Source organism: Odontesthes bonariensis, chromosome 9, assembly GCF_027942865.1.
Source record: "Odontesthes bonariensis isolate fOdoBon6 chromosome 9, fOdoBon6.hap1, whole genome shotgun sequence".
Taxonomy (NCBI): domain Eukaryota; kingdom Metazoa; phylum Chordata; class Actinopteri; order Atheriniformes; family Atherinopsidae; genus Odontesthes; species Odontesthes bonariensis.
Window position 1 is genome coordinate 8,104,153 of NC_134514.1, and position 23,472 is coordinate 8,127,624.

At 40.3% G+C, this 23,472-nt stretch overlaps 3 protein-coding genes across 4 annotated transcripts; 2 read left to right on the plus strand and 1 right to left on the minus strand.

Annotated features, from left to right (window-relative positions):
- Positions 1-1,312: 1,312 nt before the first annotated feature.
- On the plus strand, positions 1,313-10,560 carry napab (N-ethylmaleimide-sensitive factor attachment protein, alpha b). Of its 2 annotated transcripts, XM_075472946.1 has the most exons (11): positions 1,313-1,546; positions 2,283-2,362; positions 2,446-2,562; positions 3,752-3,798; positions 3,896-3,973; positions 4,121-4,176; positions 6,963-7,047; positions 7,122-7,226; positions 7,311-7,379; positions 9,254-9,304; positions 9,536-10,560. In XM_075472946.1, exons 1-11 carry the CDS (start codon positions 1,449-1,451, stop codon positions 9,635-9,637), a joined length of 888 nt encoding a protein of 295 aa, XP_075329061.1. In that variant the 5' UTR covers positions 1,313-1,448; the 3' UTR covers positions 9,638-10,560. The 2 variants fall into 2 exon arrangements, with proteins under 2 accessions (XP_075329061.1, XP_075329062.1); XM_075472947.1 differs by lacking the exons at positions 9,254-9,304; positions 9,536-10,560 and adding an exon at positions 8,329-9,111.
- Positions 10,561-10,693: 133 nt separating this feature from the next.
- On the plus strand, positions 10,694-14,469 carry b3gnt2l (UDP-GlcNAc:betaGal beta-1,3-N-acetylglucosaminyltransferase 2, like). Its single transcript, XM_075472945.1, has 2 exons — positions 10,694-10,806; positions 12,744-14,469. Exon 2 carries the CDS (start codon positions 12,873-12,875, stop codon positions 14,148-14,150), a length of 1,278 nt encoding a protein of 425 aa, XP_075329060.1. The 5' UTR covers positions 10,694-10,806; positions 12,744-12,872; the 3' UTR covers positions 14,151-14,469.
- A 10-nt stretch (positions 14,470-14,479) lies between these two features.
- On the minus strand, positions 14,480-22,184 carry bckdha (branched chain keto acid dehydrogenase E1 subunit alpha). The gene is made up of 8 exons (XM_075472943.1): positions 21,881-22,184; positions 18,459-18,632; positions 18,277-18,363; positions 18,089-18,197; positions 17,669-17,830; positions 17,377-17,583; positions 17,159-17,300; positions 14,480-15,260 (listed from the first exon to the last, which is right to left on the minus strand). The coding sequence occupies exons 1-8, from the start codon at positions 21,992-21,994 to the stop codon at positions 14,918-14,920; spliced, it is 1,338 nt and encodes a 445-aa protein (XP_075329058.1). The 5' UTR covers positions 21,995-22,184; the 3' UTR covers positions 14,480-14,917.
- Positions 22,185-23,472: the final 1,288 nt, after the last annotated feature.

Here is a 23,472-nt window from a genome sequence, read left to right on the forward strand (position 1 = left end):
ACGTTCTGTATATTGTTGTACATGAATTATATGCATTCTGCTCATAGCGCTGCGACCTGTCTTGGCCAGGATACTCCCTCAAAACAGATTTTAATTCTCAAGAGTTACATTTTACTTGTTGAATAAAGTTTAAACAAAATAAGATAGATTCCATAACGTTTCGAAATATTATTTACATTCAAAGGCATCACAACCAACAAAATAATGGAGTGTTAGATAATCAAGGAAATGCTTTGCAATCACAGCAGTACTCAGCTACACTGTCCCAGGCCTTGGATTCACAAAATATGGACTGTGAAGAGGAAGTCAGAAAGTTTAACCCCCATAGTCCCTCAAGAGATGTTCAGTTTCCTGTTTACTTGACTAAAACTTGGTATCTACTTGCACAGTTTTATATTTTTAAAGTCTTGTGTAGGGTGAGATTTTAGTGACCACTACTACAATTGTAATAGTTTATTCTTTGTGTGTATTAACAACAGAGCATCTTGAATAATAGATAGCACACATACTTGTAGTGGTGTGATGTTTATGAGATTTCACCAGTAATTGAGGGAAAATATTTTTATAGTTTATTGCCAAATGTAACATAACTAGTTAAGACCAGCGCATAAATCTACGGAAGAGTATTAGGGCCAGGCATAATAAAAAATATTTATATTTTGCCTGTCGAGAATAAAGTCGACATGTCGAGAATAAAGTCGAAATGTCGAAAATAAAGTAATTAGATGATGGACCAGAGGAGTTGACTTTTTCTCGAAAATTCAACTTTATTCTCGACATTTCGATTTTATTCTCGACATGTCGATTATTTTATTCTCGACATTTCGATTTTATTCTCGACACATCGATTATTTTATTCTCGACATGTCGATTATTTTATTCTCGACATGTCGATTATTTTATTCTCGACATGGCTACTTTTTTCTTGACAGGCAAAATACAATTTTTTTTTTTTAATTTCGACAGGCAAAATATTATTATTTTTTCTTATGCCTGGCCCTAATATTCTTCCGTACAAATCCACATTATTTTCTGCAGGCCACCAGTTTATTTTGAGACGCATTCGTGTGGTCTCTTAAATATGGTTTTTATTGAAGTCAAACTCACAAATTATGCAACTCAAAAGTTTTTTGCGTTTTTTTTAAATTTTTTTTTTAACTCTATACATCGTAAATTATCCATGTTTAGTTGATTGTAATTTAGTTCGTAGTGTAACAACCTTACATACAGACTTGGCTGGTGGTAATTGTTTGTAACATCTTGGAAGTGTAGTTATTTACGAGGAGACATGAACGCAGCAGACTTGTTTCCTTTCTCCTCTGTCACGTGACAGGGGAGACGGTTGCTCTGCTGCTGGTGATGTGACAAACGCTGCTAGCACTGGTTAGCAGGGTTTTTTTTAAACTTTTGCTATCATTCGTTCCTCCTCAGAATCAACACACGTGAAAATGGACAATAGCGGGAAAGAAAAGGAAGCGAAGGCCTTAGTGGCCGAGGCGGATAAGAAAATGAAGTCGTCTCAGTCCTTTTTCGGGGCGATGTTTGGGTGAGTGTGTCAGTTAGCTAACGTTAGCTAGCTGAGCTAGTTCTGTCAAGCTGAGGGCCAGCTATGCGGAAGGTTACCATCAGATATAACATGTCATCACTACAACTCTTTTATTAAGCTGTCGTGATCCGTGTTGTGTTTGTGTGTCCAACGCTGCGGTTTATCCATAAATGTAAGGTTAGATGTTGCCGTATTACTGGTGAACACGTCTGGAAACGATAAAGTACCGTGAAATGTTGCTGATTGCAGCATTAAGCTGGGACAGGTTACATGCCTCCACCTGCTACTCTGCCTGGACTGGATACGGTAATAAACTACTGTATTGGGGTCTGATTTGGATTGAATTCAAACGGCAACATTTGAGGTGAAATTGTAAGCGTTAAAACACTCGTACGGGTTTCTTCACTGTAGCGCCACCTATTGGCAAAATCAATCGGTGCAGATCACGTGTCAATCACATTTGTTTACAGCTGCAACCTAAAACAGATCTGTGAGTTGGATCAGATTACGTTAAACCTACAATTAGCCTCTACAAACCAGTAAAACTGGCCATGACTACAATAACAAAGTTTAAAAGTGGTTGTTTATTAACATCATTACAATTTGACAAATGATGGAAAAACCGTGTCCACTCATCCAAAACTGTGCTCCTGATATTCTATTCAGCGACAGCGATTACACTTTGACATGGGTCACTGTCTCAAGGTGTTTAATAACATCCTTTTTCTTCACACAGGGGCTCCTCCAAGTTGGAAGAGGCCTGTGACATGTACGTGAGGGCTGCCAACATGTACAAAATGGCCAAAAACTGGTGTGGTAAGTGTCCAATGATTCCCCTCTTACCTTGTTTTATAATGGAAATACTTTCACTCCTTCAGCGTGCAACATTTTCTTTCCAGCTGCAGGAAATGCATTCTCCCAAGCCGCTCATCTTCACCTGCAAATGCAGAGCAAACATGATGCAGCAACTAACCTCATAGATGCTGGAAACGCCTTCAAAAAAGCAGATCCACAAGGTAATCACCACTTATTATCTGTGGGGGTATTTAACCAGTGGTGCCCCCTTATTTCACAGCTGTTTCATGGTTTGCTGTGACACCTCTTGTGGAGTATTTTGGGAAAGGCTTTAGGAACTGGAAGTAAAAAAGGATGATTTAAAACTAATAATGATTAATATCATTTTAACACTTTTCTTTTTTGGTAGCACCAGTGTGGTTACACACAGTTGGTTTCCTTTTTAAGGTTGTGGTCCTGAATTGCCACTGTTCATCTGTGGGTTTAAGGCATTTGAGTTGGGTCTGATTTTTTCCAGACTGATCCCTGACATGCAGATCAGGGCATCTGTTCTGTTACTCACTGCTCTTGATACCTGGTAATCTTCTTTAATATTCTGCCTTCATCTTCAGGCTCCTATCCAGGCTCGCTCTCTATATATATATATATATATATATAGCATGATAAGAATCTAAATTAGGTAGATAGACTGCTTTCACTTCACATGTATCTATTCACACACCATTCCTCGTTTATACTGTACATGCAGCGTTTCTTTCTATCATACAGTCAGTGTATTAGTTTTAATTGTAGTCGTCATGTTCCCAGTTTGGAGAAGACTGTACTCAGAAATGTTATGTTGTACAGTAAAACTTCCTTATTCGCCTAAAAAAAAAGTCCCAACTAAAAAGGATCAATATCAGTTGAAGTCCTTTCTATATTTATGATATTTTAGCAGCTTTATTGCGTAGTCAGACAGTCCTCTAAAGCTGTATCTCTCTCTTTAAAGCCACAAGCTGTACCTCGCAGCACCCGTTTACTTCTCTGAACGCTGCTTTGTTGCTGCTTTCCCTCTGCTTTAAATTGAATGTTTAAAGGTTTAGTTTTAGTTCCACATGTTAAAACACTAACGGACAGAGGCAGCCATACACCAGTAGCTCACACTTTGGAGACATCATGGTTAGAAATTCAGCTGCGCTTTGGAAAGGTTTGCCTGACGTCGAGGTAGAGAGGAGAAAATACTGTAAATATAGTGTAAAATCTAACTTTTTCTTTCTTTCTTTGATTTTAAATGTTTATTACAGCTCAAAAAAATGGAAACAATCTTTTAGGCACAGAAGTCTGACATTGAACTAAGTTGTTGTTACCTCGTTCGTGTTTTTTTTTTAAACATTTATAGAATAATAGCGATGGCTTGTTTTCTCTCAACAGAGGCCATAAACTGCCTAAACCGAGCTATCGAGATCTACACCGATATGGTGAGTGTTTAACCCGGAGTTCTTTGCTTTCAATGTGAAACAACTTTACGTGTTGCATCTGATCTGTTGGCTTTCTATCTGTTGTTTATGTTTTTAGGGGCGTTTCACCATTGCAGCCAAACATCACATCACTATTGCTGAGATATATGAGACAGAGATGGTGGACATCGACAAGGTCGGTTAAACAAAAACAGCTTAATGTGTTTTATGTAACTCTTTGTTTTTCCTTTGAACTGTCACATTAAATCTTGTTAAGCATGATTTTGGTGACTTTCTGTTTATGATTTATGACTCTTTTTTTTTTGTGTAATTTCTGTTTCAGGCCATAGCTCATTATGAGCAGGCAGCGGATTATTACAAAGGCGAAGAATCCACAAGGTAACTGTTTTGAATGAGCAATGCTGTGGTGTAGTAATGGGGGTGGAGCACTGGAGGGGTTCAGATCCTACTGGGCGGAGCCAACATTCTGTGTTAGCTTCCTCATCTCCCCTCTCTTGTGGGGTCCCCCAGGGATCAGTTTTAGGCCCCCTCCTCTTCTCATTTCATTCAACTGTTAGGCAGATGACAAAAAGGCCTGGATGGCTGTTAAAGGGATAATCCGGAGTAAAATGCACTTTAGACCAATTTACGGGATGTTGGGAGTACATACGTTGAGTTGACATCAAAATCATGTCATTCGGATGTGTTTTGAGAATTTCGATTTGACCGTTTTTAGCCAAAAGTCGTTAGCCTGGAAGTGATGAGGGCATATCGTATCGCCGCTACGAAACGCTATTTTTATACCTCTTCTACAGCTCCAAACAACATAACACTTACATGGTAGTGAGTAGAGGGTCCCTAAAGCCAAACCGAAGTGTCCCGAGGTCTTCATGTGGTCGGATATAGAGTCCAGAATGACTTTAATCAAGCCAGTACCTTTCCGGAAATGTTGCTGCTGCAGCTGCCGCTACAGACCGTGGTGAAGTTGGTTTTATTCGACAGAAATGAATATAAAATAGAGTGTGCATTCAATTGGTGTACAAAAAGGTGTGTGTGGTTGGTACTACACTCACTAGGTCACAAGGCTTGGGAGGTATTGGAAAAAAAAGACACCTTATTTCCTTATTGTGAATATCTGTCGAACACGGAAGCTGAGAGAGGTAGGTGCGCTGTTTTTGAAATCTCAAAATGTATCATGTCTGTGCTAGCTAACGGTATGGTTAGCCCCTGGGTTTAATTGTATTGCTACTGACACCACGGCCAATTCGGTCAAAAGTATTTTGATACACGTTAAGAGCCTCAGGAAAGGTTAAAAGCTTGCCCGATAGAGCCCACTTTCATGGAAATCAGCGCAATTGGACAAATTTGCACAGCAGGCATGAAAATTTCTCACGGTTTTCCCTTTGGCCAACTTCCCTGGGTCTCCAACAGATGGGATATGTTTGTTAAATGGCCGGAATTCTCCTTTAAGCTTGACAGTCAGATCAGAGCAGTCGTTAAATAAAGCCCTTTTCTGTCTGAGCAGCATTCTGAGACAGTAATCCACGCCTTTGTCACAACTCGGCTAGATTAGTGTGATGCAATTTATGTTGGGGTTAGTGTTTCCTCCATTACTCTGCCTCAAACGGTTCAAAATGCTGCTGCACGACAGGAGAAAATGTGAGCATCTTTCCCCCATTTCAGCCTCGCTCCACTGGCCGCACATACATTTTAGGGTTCATGTTAAAGTCTTCTGATTTGCTGTTAAAGCTCTCAGTGGTGTTGCTCCACCCGACCGCTCTGAGCTGCTTTGCCCTTATACACCCACTCGTTCTCTCAGGCCAGCTGATCGGCTGCTCCCGAATGTTCGGGGCCGAGCTTTAGCTGCGCTTAGTGTGCAGCTTCAGTGCGTTAGTGGGAAACGAGCTGCCTTTGCACATTAGATACGCCTCTTCTGTGTTTGCTTTTAAGTCTCTTCTCCTTGGTCTTTGACACCATTTGAGTTGTTGACTATCTCATTCTTATTTTATTGTATATTTTATTACTTATCTATTATGTCTTCTTCTACTTATTAGGTCTTTTATTACTTATTTATTATGTCTTCTTCTACTTATTAGGTCTTCTATTACTTATTTATTATGTTTTCTTCTACTTATTAGGTCTTTTATTACTTATTTATTATGTCTTTTACTTATTAGGTCTTTTATTACTTATTTATTATGTCTTTTACTTATTAGGTCTTTTATTACTTATTTATTATGTCTTCTTCTACTTATTAAGTCTTTTATTACTTATTTATTATGTCTTCTTCTACTTATTAGGTCTTTTATTACTTATTTATTATTTTTTCTTCTACTTATTAGGTCTTTTATTACTTATTTATTATGTCTTCTTCTACTTATTAGGTCTTTTATTACTTATTTATTATGTCTTTTACTTATTAGGTGTTTTATTACTTATTTATTATGTCTTCTTCTACTTATTAAGTCTTTTATTACTTATTTATTATGTTTTCTTCTACTTATTAGGTCTTTTATTACTTATTTATTATGTTTTCTTCTACTTATTAGGTCTTTTATTACTTATTTATTATGTTTTCTTCTACTTATTAGGTCTTTTATTACTTATTTATTATGTCTTCTTCTACTTATTAGGTGTTTTATTACTTATTTATTATGTCTTCTTCTACTTATTAAGTCTTTTATTACTTATTTATTTATGTTTTCTTCTACTTATTAAGTCTTTTATTACTTATTTATTATGTCTTCTTCTACTTATTAAGTCTTTTATTACTTATTTATTATGTTTTCTTCTACTTATTAGGTCTTTTATTACTTATTTATTATGTTTTCTTCTACTTATTAGGTCTTTTATTACTTATTTATTATGTTTTCTTCTACTTATTAGGTCTTTTATTACTTATTTATTATGTTTTCTTCTACTTATTAGGTCTTTTATTACTTATTTATTATGTTTTCTTCTACTTATTAGGTCTTTTATTACTTATTTATTATGTTTTCTTCTACTTATTAGGTCTTTTATTACTTATTTATTATGTCTTCTTTGGTCCACTGTGGTTATTTTAAAGTGTTTTATAAATTAAGCTGGATTGGATGTTTTCCTTTCAGCTTTTAGAAAGTTCTGTTTTTTATTAATATATTTTTATTTGACATTTGTGCTTTTGATTTAATGATTTTTCTTTTTAGTTCAGCGAACAAGTGCCTTCTGAAAGTAGCAACCTACGCAGCTCAGCTGGAGCAGTACCCTAAAGCTATAGAGATCTACGAACAGGTGAGATCCTGCTCGTTAACACACCGTCGGACCACAGCAGTAGCACAAACATAAGCTTTATTTGATGTTTTTAGGTGGGAACCCACGCCATGGACAGTACGCTGCTGAAGTACAGTGCTAAGGATCACTTCTTCAAAGCAGCGCTGTGTCACTTCTGTGTAGACATGCTGAATGCAAAGGTAACCCGTGAGGTGTAACCGCTGTCTTCTGCAGAGCGCGCGTAACCTGAGCTGCTGCTTTAATATTCCTCTGTTGTCTCTCAGCTCGCAGTGCAGAAGTATGAAGAAATGTTTCCAGCTTTTTCAGACGCTCGAGAGTGCAAGCTCCTGAAGGTAAGCTTTGGTTTCATTTGAGCTCCACAAATCCTTAAAGGAGAACTGCGGTATTTTCAACATTAAGCCTCTTTTCTGAGTCGTCTGCAATGTTTCAGAACCCCCCTCACCGCTTTTTTAATGTTTACTGCTGTCTCCGGTATTTGCCTAATTTTGATTCTTCTCAGCCTGCTTCAGAACGGCAAGTCATGTGCATGTCCAAAAAGGTCCGTAAAAACACCATAAACGTCCGTTTTCAAAATCATCAACTCACCGGAGTGGTTACTGGTGTGCACTGGTAATCCATATCAAATTTCGTTGATAAAAGTTGCTTCTGTCGTGTTTTATTTGACATTTTGTACTGGATGTTCGTTGATATTACTCCGCCACCGCAAAGAAAATAGTTTGAGCATGAACGAGCTGCCAAATAAAACACGACAGAAGCAACTTTTCACAACGAAATGTGATATGGATTACCAGTGCACACCAGTAACCACTCCGGTGAGTTGATGATTTTGAAAACGGACGTTTATGGTGCTTTTACGGACCTTTTTGGACATGCACATGACTTGCCATTCTGAAGCAGGTTGAGATGAATCAAAATTAGGCAAATACCGGAGACAGCAGTAAACATCTAAAAAAGCGGTGAGGGGGGTTCTAAAACATTTCAGACGACTCAGAAAAGAGGCTTAATGTTGAAAATACCGCAGTTCTCCTTTAAACGGAACCAAAACGGCCCGTCTGAGATGGAGAAAAGTTCAGTCCAGAGATTAAACTTGCTTTCTGTTTTCTTCCACTCGATCTTTGTTGTTGTTTTTAATTAAAAAACATCCAGTGATTTGTGAAAAAACCCACATTTTACATGTTGAATGTTCAAAGTGAGACATTTTACTATTTCATTAAAAAATACGAGCTCATCTTGAATTTGATGGCAGCAACATGCTCTAAAAACATGTTTCCCACTGTGTAGCATCCACTCTCCTTTTAACAACAGTCTGTAAACATCTGGGATCTGAGGAGGCCAGATGTTGGACCCCCTGGAAAGGACGGTTGTCCCATTCTTGCCTGATTTAGGATCCCAGCTGCTCAGCAGTCCTGGGTCTTAAAGGTGGAAGGTCTGGACTGCGGGCGGGTCACTCTTCTACTGCGAAGCCAAGCTGTTGGAATAGATGCAGCAGGATGTTTAATGCTGTCCTGCTGAAATACGGAAGGCCTTCCCTGACAAACATGTCATCTGGATGGGAGCATGTGTTGCTCTAAAACCTCTCAGCATTGATGGAGCCTTTCCAGATGTGCAGGTTTCCAGTTCCATAAACACTAAAACACCCCCGATACCATCAGAGATGCTTTGATCCTGTGAGCCGATAACAAGCCGAACATTTTCCACTTTGTAAGTCGATTTTAAACGAGCTTTGGTCCAGAGAAGACGGCTGCGTGTTCACATCTGGCTTCTTCTCTGCATGGCAGAGCTCTAACCTGCATCTGTGGATGTTGCAGTGCGCTGTGTTCACAGACGGGGATTTCTGGAAGTGTTCCTGAGCCCATGCAGTAGGATTTAATGACAGAATCACTTCGGTTTTTAATGCAGAGCTCACAGAGATGTCTCAACATTCTCTGAATTTGACACTGAGGAACATTAATCTGAGGCAGAGTGACTCTGCCTCTCTCAGGTGCTCTTTTGTTCCCCCAGCCGTTAATTCTTCAGCCTTTTGTTGCATCTTATCTTTGACGTGTTGCTGCCATCAAATCGAAGTCACTTTTAACATTAATTGTGTTTTCTGTGAATAAAACTTTGGTTTATAAGAACTTAAAATAGTTTGTTTTTGTAATCGTACAGACTACAACGTGTTCCAGCGCTTTAATAGGTGTTTTTTTATTTTATTTTATTTAACCAGAAACTTCTAGATGCATATGAAGAACAGAATGTGGAGGCCTATACTGATTCGGTAAGTGGATAGTTTCCTGTCAGCAGCAGTGTTTCCTGCTCGGAAACCAAAGCTCTTCTTCTTCTGCACATTTCCAACAGTGAAGATGGGATTCCCAAAGTTTTCAGGCCCCACAAAATAACAGCATGAATGAGAATGACTGGTTTCTGCTTCCTCCTAACTGCTCCACACTTTTAGGTTATTTTGTAATAATTTTCTGACATTTTGGGGTGATTTTATGAATATTTCCAGGTGAAAGAATTCGACACCATTTCTCGGTTGGACCAGTGGCTCACCACCATGCTTCTCCGCATCAAGAAAACCATACAGGACGATGAGAGCGACCTCCGCTGATTAGCGTCCCATCTCTTCTTCGATCCCTGCATCCTCCTTTTTGCCTTGACCCTCTCGTTTCCATTCTAACAGCATTTCTAGATTTTTGACCCTTTAGAATCTGGTTCTTTCCTGCCGTTTGCAGTATTCTTCTTGCCTTTAAATCCACTCCAAATGTTCCTCCTTTAAAGTCCCCCCACCCTCGGTATGAACACTACTTCCCTGAGTGCACTCTGCACACCGTATGTTTGTTCTATCTTCTTATGCTACAGGTATCGGCCCATTATTGGTCACACTGGGCTGCGGTACCAGATACTCGTAGAAGCAGACGTGTGTTATAGCGGTTTTTCATTTTATTTTCATTCCTAGATGATGGAAACTTGCCAAGAATTTGAGTTATGACGCTTGTCTTTTCCAGAAAGTGTTTTCGAATAAACTAAAGTAACCAAAATGCGGATGATGAGCCACACTGTCAGCTTGGGTTTTGGTTCGGGAGCTCTGTAGGTCGTATCAGAGGAACCGCACTTCATCTCAGCTGCAGAGCTCCTCTCTGAGCAGAAAGGCCAAAACCCTCTGAGGTTATTTACCCCTCAGCAAATACCACCTCTGCCTTACGCTGCTCTCAGGATGTGGACGGCTACATTTGATAAGATAACTAATGATGAAAATGCTTTTAGAAGCATTAATGATGAATTACTAATTGTTTTTCTCACTTGCGTTGAAAGTGCTTTTACTCCAGAGAAGAAGATGAACAGTGACGTCCTCTTTGTGAACACTTTGCCTGCTTTGGACTGGATGAGGAATTTAGAGTTTTCCACTGTGTAGAAGTGGGTTTTTTTTTCTTATTATTGTCTAAATCTTTGTAACTAGGCTGAGTAAAATCTATTTTTATGCCCAGCGAGAGATGCAATATGTCAAATAAAAATAAGCTTTACTGATCTGAACACTGTGTTCATGCATCCTGGTGATTCTGTCAGACACTTGGTCTTAAATCATTTTGTGATGTCTTCCTGTCAAACGTTTGAATAAAGTGTCGGTGCAGCATCCTGGGCGTGGCCTCCACCTGCGTGTGTTTGTGCTCAGGTGCGTGTGTGCCCTCTGTGTTCACTGCTTGAGGAAATAAGCGAATGATGCGGCTTTTCTCACCTGTCGAGCCCCCGCGGAAAGAGTTTGTTCCCCTCGCGCTTCAGGTAAACTTCACCGCATTTTATTGTTTTTACAAGTCGTTATCATCACAATAATATCCTTATTTTAAACTCCAAATGTTGTGTCAGTTGCCACCCAAGTGTCTCTCTTACTATTTGTTACATTTATGCAGGTAAATTAAATGTAAACGACACCTCGAGCCTTTAAAAAATGACTCAAAACTCGGCGGAGATGTCAGATTCTACGTTTTTCTGTCACCTGAGTTCACTGAGCGCAGGTGTGTTCCTCACCTACTGTGACACGGTTTAATCAGCGGCGCACCTCGGGATTTTCCTCATGTTATTTGCACTCAGTCGATTGTCTTAATTGTACCGTGGGGAGCTGGTTATTTACCAGTGATTCCCAGTAGAGTTGGACTGGTGGCAACTTTCCCGCAAGACTAAGTAACCCGCAATGTTGCAAAATGCGTTCATTTGTTTTATTGAAGGAGCACATTTGCTTTTTATCAGTAGTTTAAGCTGATGTGACTTACTAAGCTGTTTACAACCACTAAATTTGGATCAGTTTTGCATTTTAAAGGGACTTCTGGTTTGAGTTTTATTAGTGATACAGTTTCTATGACATATTTAAACTCTCAGGCCCATTGAACTCGTCAACTGGATTTTATTTTAACTGATTTGGTTTAAAAGTAATATAACTTAATTCTATCATCAGACTCCACGTTTTTCAAGATGTGCTGAAATACTCAGATACCATCTACTTCTACTAACTTATCTACAAAGATGGGAATGATGAGAAATAAATGGAAAATATAGTTATCATGAACAAGGAATTCGCTTTGGTGTTGTAGAGCATGAGATGAAAGACCAAAAACAAACCGCCAGATAAAGCTGAAACATATACATGTTTAAGCAAAAAAAGATTAGTTAAAAGTTCCTTTCGTTTACGAAAAGAATAAAGCACAATTTGGATCAAATTAAATTAAATTCTTCACATTTTGAAGTGTTATTGATCAGGGTTATTTGATGAAACCACCGTTTTAGAGCATCTTAATCTTAAATTAATTGTTTTTTAACATTGTGGGTTTACTGTGTTATCCATTAATAAATTAATGTTATGAAATGTTAAATGACAGCTGATAAACTACAAAGCATGTACAGTAGTTCAACACTGGGAGAACTCTCAAGATTGTGTTAGGCTGGGATTTAGACCTGCTGACTTTTATGAAAAGCCTTCGGTCAACATCATTCAGTTAAATAATGTGAAGCTATCGGTGCGTTTTACTGGACCTTCCAACGGGGCATCGGTATGAAACAAACCCTTTTGGAGTCCTTCACTGATTCTCAGAAATAATCTGTGGACTTTGACCCCTGGATGTTGGAAACATTGAGGTCTCTAAGCACCTCAGTTGTTAACAGGACATTGTCAAGGCCGACATAACAAATTTTAACTCGGCACCAAGTGACTTATCAAACTGAGACATGAGGGAAACATGAGCAAATCACTTTAGCACGCAACTCCAGCAGCAACCCGTCCAGAGCACGGTAACTCAAACTAAAATATACCAACTTTGTGTGCATTAAGAACTACTTTACTGGAGAAAACCCAAAGAAAGTTAACTAAATGTGCACACTACACTGCAAAACATTGACAATAGATAATAAAATAATGGCACTCCTGTGACCTTTGTTCAGTTTGTGGCTGCCGGTTATGCTATTATTAGACAGAAATTATTGCTCTTCATGTTTCTCTCTTTTATCTCTGCTGCTTGTGACAAAAGGGGAAGAATGTAAAGTCATCTGTGCCTCAGTCTCCTTTAACAAGAAGTATGTTTTTGTTCTTTTTAATCAGATAATCTATAATTAGATGCATCAAGGTTAGACCTGTCAGAATTAGTCAGTTTCTATTTAATCTCTGCTCAAGACGACTGTTGATTTCCATTAAAGTCACCTGTCGGTGTTTTCTAACTTTCTGTCGGCAGGTACAACCGCTGCGTCGCCTCCTGGCAGAGAGCGCGTAACCCGAGAACAACCCATCGATCATCTCTCCTGATACATGATCCGTTTCTGGAACAAAACTGCACGCAGCTTTGTTTACTTACCTCAAGCCAATGAGACGTATTCAAACCTTCAGTGCAATGATTCTTCTAGTTTCTTTATTTTTGATTTTCTTTTATTCGACCCTACACCTCCAGACGGCAAACACTCTCAGGGTCGCCTCAGAGAAACCCCCGAAGCAGCTCGACCTCCACGCTCAGGACAGTGATGTTAAACATCCATCCACGCCGGAAGGCTTTACTACGACTGACTTAAACGTGCACGGTATCTCTATTTCCGATGAGCTGAGACGGGTCATCCCTAAAAATGGAGCGTATTGGAACCGGCTGCTGTTTTCCGCCCTGAGGAGTTTGGATGAGGGTGAAAACCCGCTCAGGAACGAGTACCCGTGGCCTGTCTGCAGGCAGGAGAACCAAGACCTTCTTCGAATCAACGTTCACGACTTCAACTCCTACCCGGTCTTGTTTCAGGCTTTTTTGCAGGGCATGAACTGCAGGTCCCCCCCGATCCTGATCAGTCAGCCCGACCGGTGCAGCTCCGGTGGCAAAGGAGGGAACAACCAGACCTTCCTGCTTTTTGCCATCAAATCAATCCCTCCGAACTTTGAGCAGAGACAGGCTGTGAGGGAGACCTGGGGGCGAGAGGGGGTCTATCAACATGGACTGAGAGTGCGGATCGTGTTCCTCCTTGGTGCTTCCTCGCAGGATGACCCCGACCTCAGCAGACTGCTGTCACATGAAGCCGCGCTCTACAAAGACCTGCTGCAGTGGGACTTCCAGGACACCCTGCTGAACCTCACCCTCAAAATGAACATGCTTCTTAAATGGACGGTGAAACACTGCCCTCAGGCCTCCTTCGTCTTTAGTGGGGACGATGACGTTTTTGTCAACACGGCCGCGTTGCTCACTTACCTGCAGACTCTGGATGCTTCAAAGGCATCTCAGTTGTACGTTGGACACGTAATAAGCTCAGCAAGCCCCCTCAGGGACCCTAAAAGCAAGTACTACATTCCCCCCAGCTTCTACGACGGCCCCTATCCTCCGTATGCTGGTGGCGGAGGCTTCGTCATCTCTGGGTCGTTGCTGCAGCCCCTGTATTTCATTTCACGGGTCATTCCCTTCTTCCCCATCGATGACGTGTACATGGGGCTGTGCACTAAAGCGCTAGAGGTTTCCCCTGAAGCCCACCAGAGGTTTCAGACCTTTGACGTCAAGGAGCAGGATCGTGAGAACCTGTGCGTACACAAAGAGCATCTTCTGCTTCACCAACGCTCGCCGCAGCACATAAAGAGGATGTGGAGGGGCATCAGCAGCCCCTTGCTGACTTGTTGACCTGCACTAGCAAACGGGACGCTGAACTCCGCCTGCAGATCGTTGTCCTGCGGCAGGATGAGTTGCACTCGAGGCTGTTTTGACCAAAGACTCACAAATGAAGCAGAAAGAAACGCAGAGCAAAACTTCACCGCTTTGTCTGGTTTGGTGCATTTTATATATTTACAAGTCGTTATTATCACAATAATATCCTTATTTTAAACTCCAAATATTGTGTCAGTTGCCACCCGAGTGTCTCTCTTGCTATTTGTTAGATTTATGCAGAAAAATTAGGAGGAAGTTTATCACCCATTTTGCATTTATCCAAATAAAAATTCACGATGACGACAAATGCTCCACAGTTTATTTTCCACACATCAACCGAGCTGAACAGATGTTCAGTTCTCGTACTTGGAATTTTGTGTAACAACATTTCAGCAAACCAACCCATCTAAAATTTGGGTGTACTGATACAAGGAAGGATTAAAACAGTTAAAACAGTCACCTCAATGACACCGATTACATACCACTGAAAAGGAACAAAGTGGGTCACACCTCCAGGTCCTATCGCTCAGTTAATCGTTATGTTTTCTAATCTACAAGTGTGAATGTGGCATTTCCTGTTGACTTAAGGCACCAGAATCCCATAGAAACTGAATACATTTGAAAGATTTTGTGCAGAATGAAACAACACATCAAACCTCCATCTTATGAACACATTTCGTGTGTGTGCAACAGTGACTCTCGGTCCTCATCCGATCCAGTATTTGTTCACCAAATCGGTGCATTTATTTATCGAACAGATCCAGAGGATAGTGCTCTTTGTACTGCTGCATGTGCCTCCACAGGGAATCTTTCTGCTTGTTCAGGCTGGGCGTCATCTCTTGGTACACGTCAGTGAACATCAACTCGGGGTTGGGCTTCAGGCGCCTCTCGGCCGTCTCGAACGCCTCCATCACGGTCTTGCGGGATTGTTTCCGCCAGCTCCTCTCGTCGTCTTCGCTCCACCAGCCTCGCGTGGTCATGTAGTGCCTCAGCCTGGAGATGGGATGGTCCTGCTTGTCCCAGTAGTTCACCTCGTCCACCGAACGGTACGCCGAGCTGTCGTCGCTGGTGCTGTGGTGGCCGATCCTGAGAAAAGGACGAGATCGTTTTTTACTAAGTTGACTCTTCGTGTCGAAAATATTTCAGCGTGAGAACATTTACATGAACAATCCTTTTAAATATCCCATTCAAAGTGTTTTGTTATTCAAACACACATTTCCATACATTTACTCTGAGGCCTCCTTTACAAGACTCTCACCAGATCTCTTCTGTTAGAGTACAGAATCTCATTGGTGTGATACCAGCGGTAAACTTCTACCATCAGATTAAATCAACAGCCCCATTTCTTAGGAGTCAATATCAACTTATAGAATCATTAATCTGATTCCCTAAAACCTCATTTCTAAAAGCACAATGTCCTCAAATAACAAAAATCTGACCGTGATTACTTCTAGTTGGACTTTAAGTATAGAAAATCTCATATAAATTGTTAATATCCCCAAAAATGTAATCTATAACCCCCTTATATTTATCACAAAGCTATCATATTGGATGAACTTCCATAAATATCTAAACAGGTCACCTGATGAGCTGAAAGTCTAATGATCGACATGTTAAATACGGCAAACATATCGTTTGTTGACTTGTTATTATTAGATTAGTATTTTACAGCTTCTTCCGTCTTCCAATGAGATTCATTTTAACTATCATTGTCTTCTTTTAATTCAAAGTTATCTCAATTAAAAACACAAACAAGAGAAATTGGATAAATCTACGAGTCTCCAAAGGAAGAAAATTTGTTCGAGATCAGTAAATCCCATCAAAAGGTGGGAGGGAACCAGATTCCCTCGAGTGTCATTACTGCAAATTAAAGAGACTTTGAGCTACTTCTTAAACTCTCTTTATGTTACTTTCAAGGTGCAACTATTTTATTTTTGTCCACCACTGACAAGGAAATGGATTGTTCGAAGCGCCCAGTAATGCCAACGGAGGTGGAGCGCTACTGCTGCCACGAATGGGAACTCATCATGCCCCAGATGCAAGACCTTTCAAATGATGAAGAGGCCGGTGTACCAGCTTCTGTCTGCATCACAAATCATAAAGACTTCCCCGCAATCCTGAATGCTGGACCTTTTTGCACGTTCCCAAAATTAACTGGAAGAAGCGACCCAGGCCAGCTCTCCACCTCCGTTGGCATCACTGGGCGCTTCGAACAAGTGCCCCACCATTTGTGGGTCACCCTGTGTCTCACAGCTGTGGCTCCAGCTTCAGCTGGGACCACCTCTCTGTCCCTCCTCTCTCTCTCTGCCCGTTCTAACTCCCTCTGGTGAAGTTCGGCGTCTGTATATTCTGGTTCATAAAGATATCCCTTTAGCTCTGTGGTAAAAGGGATGTCTTCATCATCGGAGTCGTAGTCAGACATGATTACGTTAACTTTCCGAGCAGTAAACACCGAGAAACAGGCGCAGCTGTCGGCAGCGCGCATTGATGCTGCAACCTAGTGCCAAGCGATTGTGAGGTGTAACTTCTTCGGAAGATAAGATTTTGTGATGCAAATGTATTACTCTTTTGAATGCATATTCTTTTCAGAAGCAAAACGCTTTATTTGTGAAGCCCCAGCCAACTAGCCGGACTACTTACGTCACCGCCAAAAAGAGGCTGTAACTCAGCTCACAGGACGCAGCGGGGGGTAAGAAGATGTTCATAAATAATATTACTAGTATGGGATGTCATACAGCTTCATGTCAAAAGAGGCGAACTATCCCTTTAAAGCTGGAGTTTCTGACCATTAATGACGCCATTAATGACTCCTTTTACACCTTTTGAATGTAAATGATGTATAATACATCTTCACTTTAGGGATTTCAAGCTACTTTACTTCCTGCGGATATATCTACACGGAGAAAAAGACCCAGTTTAATTTCTACAAAGTCTCAGTGATGAATAAGTTATGATGGAGAACCGCCAGCAGCGTCTTCACTGACCTGTAAGTCATGGCCTCAATAAGGAAAGGCTGGTTTTCAGCTACGGCTCGGCGCCGCGCTTCTTTCGTAGCGTTGTACACGGCGAACACGTCGTTACCATCCACACGGATGGACAGCATGCCGTAACCTGGACCACGAGCGGCTGTTCGAGAAGAGGATGAAAGGGTGTGAGCCGCAGAGCTCAAATGGTTTTAACAGAAGACGACAGCCGGGCTTACCGATGCCGTCTCCTCTGTACTGCTCGTTGGTGGGGGTGGAGATGGCGTAGCCGTTGTTGCGGCAGAAGAAGATCAATGGGCACTCCAGGGTGGCTGAGAAGTTGAAGCCGGCGTGCGCGTCCCCTTCGCTGGCCGCTCCCTCCCCGAAATAACAGATGACGGCACGGTTCATGTTTTCTCTCTTGACGGCGTATGCAGCTCCAGCGGCTGAGACAAAACACAGGCACGAATGAACACGCCGCAGACTTCCACCTGCATGGAAGTCCTGAAAGACGGACAACGTGCAGCTCACCCTGAGGAATCTGCGTGGCCAGAGGAGAGGAGATGGTTACGAAATTCAGGTCTTTGGAGCCGTAGTGGACGGGCATCTGCCGGCCCTTCCCCAGGTCGTCCACGTTGGCGTAACATTGAGCCATGAAGAGATCAAGAGGAAAACCGCGGTACATCAACACTCCTGTTGGGCCACAAAGAAATTATTACTCACAAGATGAGACACACTAACGGTCACTGTACAGAAAACAAAAGACCATTTATCAGCTAACATGTATAATTAAAATATTGTGTTGAATATAAGATAACAACAAATGTTATATTCTTTGTTTGAAAATGTTGGCTACTAGTTTGAAGCAATAACTTTATGCTTTAATGTTATTACGAGTAACAAATTGAATCTATTTAACCAATCAAAGCCAGCCTGCAGATTGATCCTTACCAGCTTCTCTATATTGACCAAAAACAATGTCACTTGGCTCAAGAGCAGCTGCGCTGCCAATATGTGTCCCCTCTTCACCATAATTGGTCATATAGAAGGAGATTCGACCCTGTAACAGGAACAAGTCGTCACTCTTTGACGTCATATTTGAGCTGATTAAAGCAGGAAATGCGAGCAGAAAGACGTACCTGTCTCTGAGACTCATAGAGAATGCGGTCCATCGTGTTCAGCAGCGTCATCTTCTGATAAAAGTTCAAGACCGTCTCTTTGGAGAGCTGACCAATGAAGACACACCCACAAACTTTACTGTCAGTGCAGGAGGTCACAGTGACACGTTTCATTATGGGGGGCACGGGCAGGCTGGCTGTACCTGGGGGTCCTGGGAGGGGTTGATGATGTTCCCCTGCCTGTCCATCACTCTGTACACCGGGATCCCAGAGATCACATTGGGCTCGATGAACTCCAGCTGGTCAACATACTCTGCCGAGGCTCCGGGGAACTGTGGTTTTTCCTGCGAGTCAAAGGGCTGCTGCTGCTGCACGGCCTGAAGGATCGAACGCAAGCGTTATTTATTAATGAGACGATAGGGCCTGTGCGGGAAAAGCCACAAAGGAGGATTCATGTTTCTATTTATTATAACATCCAATTAAATACTAAACAAAAAGAACAAAGCAGGTGTTCTGAATGGGACTTTCTGCATGATGTCACTCACGATGAACGATTTCATCGGAGTACTGTTTTTTAAAAACAGTCGAGATTATGGTTATATTGTGATTTACAATGTTTATGAGATCTTTGTTGAGTCTGTACATAAATACATCTGCAGGGCGGATGTTCTCCTTTGGGACTTTCTTAGTAACTGGCCGATTACAACACTTTATCACATCTACTTACATTAAGCCTTTTGCATTTAAGCTGAATGCATCGGTCTTTACCATAATGAAATGACACAAAGCGCGGTTAAGTGCTCAGAGGAAACTTTTCCAGCATTTCGGAGGTTTTTCCTGAAGCTGTTGCACTTTTCCAGTTTCAGTAGCATCCACTTCAAAATTGCGGGGTTCCATTTGTGCCAAAAGTATGCGCCCATGCTCACCGTTTGTGTTCACAGAGGATGCAGCAAAACACTCAGACGTGTTTATGAGACTCTGCACAGCACTTCAGTTGGGACCAAGCGACTTTGACAACTACATAGTTTGTAGATTGCTAACCCGGTAAAACATCTGGCTGTGCCGATTCAACCTTAGTTTATACTTCTGTAATCAGCATGTTGACGTGTCATTTTGAATGTCGTTATAAATGTCTTCCTGATGCGGTTTCCATCTGTGAAATATTCCAGTTCTCTTTTGAATTTGCACACTTCCTCATTCACGTAGTGATAGGATGACCCGACATTCGACGGGCTAAACTCCAATTCAGTGACACCTATAAGAAAGGACACTTTTAATCAATAAATCAATTTTAAGTATTATTCTGATGTTTAAATTCTTGTAGCAGGGTGTATACAGGTATAAACAAGTTAAATTTAAGACTTTTTAAGACCTTTTAATACCACTTCTAAATGAAATTTAAGACCAAACGTACGATGGAAAAGTATTTCCAAGTAAACACACTGACAGTAAAACGGTAAAATGACAAATGACGGTTAAGTTTAAGAACATCGGCTAAATGTGTGTCATGCGAAAAGATCACAAAAATGTCATCACTGTCCTAAATTAAATTTATTACAATATTTTCAGAACATTTAAGTCCCATGAACAAATGCTTATAAAATCAAGTAAATATATTTTAAAAAAAAATACTGTTCCTTTAGAGCGAAAAGAAAAATACACAAATATTTAAGACCCATGCAATCTGAATTTAAGACAATTTAATACTTTTTAAGGTCTTATCTTTCAGGAAAATTGATTTACGACTTTTAAAGACTTTTTAAGGACCCGCGGCCACCCTGTTGTAGTGTCTCGGGTAGTTTGAGTGGTCACTTCTTCACTCAGTGGAGATGGATCCACAGTATTATGCTTAGTTTTCTCCATGTAAACTGAAATAAACGCTCATTTCTGCCCTTTAATGAATTGTTTGAGGTTTGTTGTTTTATCTGTGAGAAGCAATATACACGCTTTTATTTTCTGAACGTGTTCTTGAACTTCGTTCATTTGAACCAATTGAGAAGGCGTACTGAAACGCTCAGACAATCGCTCTGTAAGCTACTTTCCCTGGATTTGTCTGTATAGCCGAGATTGTAACATATCATCAGATGTTTGATTTTTTACATGCTTTTTATTCCCCAAATCGAAATAACTCAATTTACAAGTTTTGTTTGTTAAAGTTAGATGAAGATATACATTCTAGAAGACAGAGAAATCCAGCTTATGCTTTAGATCATGTTCAATAACTCCAATGAATATTTTTTAATCAAAGATGGAGGTGGACAGGGGCTGGATTTCTCAGTCTGCCTTCATTTGTATCCCCTCTCTATAAAGCACAGACGCTACCCCACCATAAAGTCTTTTATTTTGCACATACAGAACCTTATTTTATCAATACTCAAGTTATGGGGGGGTACAACTACCTTGGCAGTCGGTGACTCTTTATCATAACAGCAGCTGGGGAAGTGACCTCTGTAACCACCTTACAATACATGACACGTGAGCATATTTTTGGCTCAGATGGAACCCCATACAAACACTCGGCAACGGAACAGATTCAATCTGCATGTTGGAATGTTTTAACAGGAGAGATGCTGTGTCGAATGAAAATTTAGCACTTTTTTCTTCTTCTTTTAAATGTGCATCACTACAAAAACATCCTGATTTATCACACAACTAATGCATTAGTTGAAATAATACCACTAAAACTAAAGCCAGCATGAATCGTATAGTTTAACATTTCAACTATTAAAGACATTTATTTACACACAAAACAAACAATAAACAAAACAAAAAAACTATAAACCAGCGGACTAGTAATCTGAGTGTTTAAACTAATTTACAAACCCGCTAAGTCAAAAGTAATTTTTTTAAGGCTACAGTTTGTGGTGAAATGTTTATTTTGATCACCTCATTTTAAAACAGCGAGGCTAATATAAAGCTACAGAACAAAGTTTTAACAGCACCACAAACTACATTCTCTTCCATGTAAACACAGTTCACTCAAACTTTTTCTACTTGAGCTAAATACGACCATAATCATCACTGCACTGTTGTGTAATCTGTTGGTGTAAAGAACAAAATGGTTAGCACACCGGTTTCGTCCTCAACGCCCCTTTCATTGACCAATAGGAATGAAGCTAGCTAAACCTTTAGCCGGCTGGCTAACTTGTCAGCTTCAGAGTCACAACACAACGTTTGCCTTTTGAATTAAGCTGACGTTTCACTTATAAGTTCAACTTAACCATTTGCAGACATATGAGAAACACACTGGGACATCAGTTTTGATTTGACATGGCGGCTCTGAAGAGGCCGAATATAATTAAAAGTACGTTTCTTTCTGAGAGGTAGTTAGCATAGCCAGCTGGCTAACAACACATCGCGATAACTGAATAAGTCAAACAACGCGTTCTTGTGAATCTTTGACTTCTGGGCGAACGTTTGATTAAGTTCCACTTAATCATCGCTTTTTCTTGTGCTTGTACTGTTTCTTGTACTTTGTCACATTCGGGTAATATTTCCACTGCCCTTGCTTTTAGCCTGGCCAAACTTAGACTTCATCCAATAACCTTTGTAGCTAAAACGACCTTAAAACGTTTCTTAGCTTTCTGTTGAAGTCAGTAAAACCGTTATGACCGTTATGACTTACACAGACTCTGAAGGCTCTTCGTTGAAGCAGCCTCGATGCTTTAAGTCCTGCCGTTTGACGGACTGCATTGTAACAGAGCCCATACATCCTGCTCATACTGCTCACAGCCGCCATCTGAACACCGCACAGTCGTTTGAATTAGTTTGATATGCGAGCTGGTATCCGAAAAAACTGCAATTAATATGTTAAACGTGTACGATTAAGCAGCTAAATGCAAGTTAAATATCTCCCGCTCCCATCTGCAATCTCACACACACTTTCCAGGCCCAATTTTTTTTAACCAAGGAGAGCAGTCAAGTTACAACAATCGCCACATCCGGTGACACCTTCAAATTAAAACTGGTTCACTACATCTAATAGCTTTAACCTTGTAGCACCCACAGTTGCAGATATGCAACTGCCAATAAACCAAAAATATTGGTTTATTCCCACCCATTTTTACATAAAATGTAATGTAAAAAAATATTACACATGAATGTAAATAATGTATGTAAATTTAAAAAAAAAATCAAATAATGTAATGTAAATAAAAATATAATGTAAATAAATTATGTAAATAAATAAAAAGCTTGTTGCATATCTGCAACTGTGGGTGCTACAAGGTTAATCATTTCTAAGAAATTATTGAAGTCAATAAATAAGAATCTCTATGGAGAATTAATCTCACTTAATAAATACCACTAACTTTTCTTTGTACAAGTTATCAGGAGATAATAACAGCTGATAACAGGAGAGAGTTCAAACTTGTGTCTAAAGTGGCACAAACTAAGTCTACAGCTGACTTAACTGACTGTGGACATTAGGATCCACCAGACAGTCAATCAAAACAGACGGTTGTGGTACCAGCCAGTGGGCGAAACAGATATTTTTGTCAAGAATTCATTAATTAATCTATAAACAAAGTTGGAAGTTAAAAAAAAAATTTGAAAAATATATTTTTGGACTTAAACGCCGTGTTTTTTCTTGGGAGATAATCTATTCATTTGAATGGTACGTGCACTAAAAATCCCCATCAATTAGCAAAATCTCTCAATAAAACTGAATTTTAGTTCTTTCCTCCATTATGGCAAAACACATCGTATTTATTCGCTCTTTATTGTGTAAAATCGGTAAAAAAAAATAAAAAAAATAAAATTGTGAATTATTTTTTACATTCTGATTTTTTTTTTTTTTTTTTTAAAGTTTAGTCGAGAATCTTGTGCTTAAATAACTTAATGCGAGTCACATGGTAGTGGGCCAACAGAAACTGGTGTGATTGGGTGAGACTTACATCTTTACTGCAGTAGAAAGAGGCTGATAACTGGCAGGTGTGTGTAATTTAGAGTGAAAAGGAAGACAGTGGTGATGGATAAAATGAGGGAATCGGGCACAGAGTTGGTGTTCAGGTGGAGCTGAAGGCGGCCAGAGGTTAGTCGGATCCATTGCATGTGCTCTTTATAGTGCCACTAAAGGAGAATGATGGGCGTTCAGGAGTAGATAGTTTTGGACTGGGGTAAACGCTGGGAGCATTAACTATCCTGGGAATGTGAGAGGCTTACCCAGGTTAGATCCCTCTCCACCTAGTTATATCAATTAAGATGATGGTTTCACTT

Excerpts from the sequence above, each read along its gene's own strand:
- b3gnt2l (XM_075472945.1), top strand. The coding sequence starts at position 12,873 with ATGAGACGTATTCAAACCTTCAGTGCAATGATTCTTCTAGTTTCTTTA.
- bckdha (XM_075472943.1), bottom strand. The coding sequence starts at position 21,994 with ATGGCGGCTGTGAGCAGTATGAGCAGGATGTATGGGCTCTGTTACAAT. Across the intron at positions 18,364-18,458 it reads ACCCCTCCCAGGACCCCCAG|CTCTCCAAAGAGACGGTCTT; the intron begins GTACAGCCAGCC and ends TTCATTGGTCAG. Across the intron at positions 15,261-17,158 it reads ATTGAGGCCATGACTTACAG|GATCGGCCACCACAGCACCA; the intron begins GTCAGTGAAGAC and ends TCCTTTTCTCAG.
- napab (XM_075472946.1), top strand. The coding sequence starts at position 1,449 with ATGGACAATAGCGGGAAAGAAAAGGAAGCGAAGGCCTTAGTGGCCGAG. Across the intron at positions 3,799-3,895 it reads TCGAGATCTACACCGATATG|GGGCGTTTCACCATTGCAGC; the intron begins GTGAGTGTTTAA and ends TTATGTTTTTAG. Across the intron at positions 9,305-9,535 it reads TGGAGGCCTATACTGATTCG|GTGAAAGAATTCGACACCAT; the intron begins GTAAGTGGATAG and ends GAATATTTCCAG.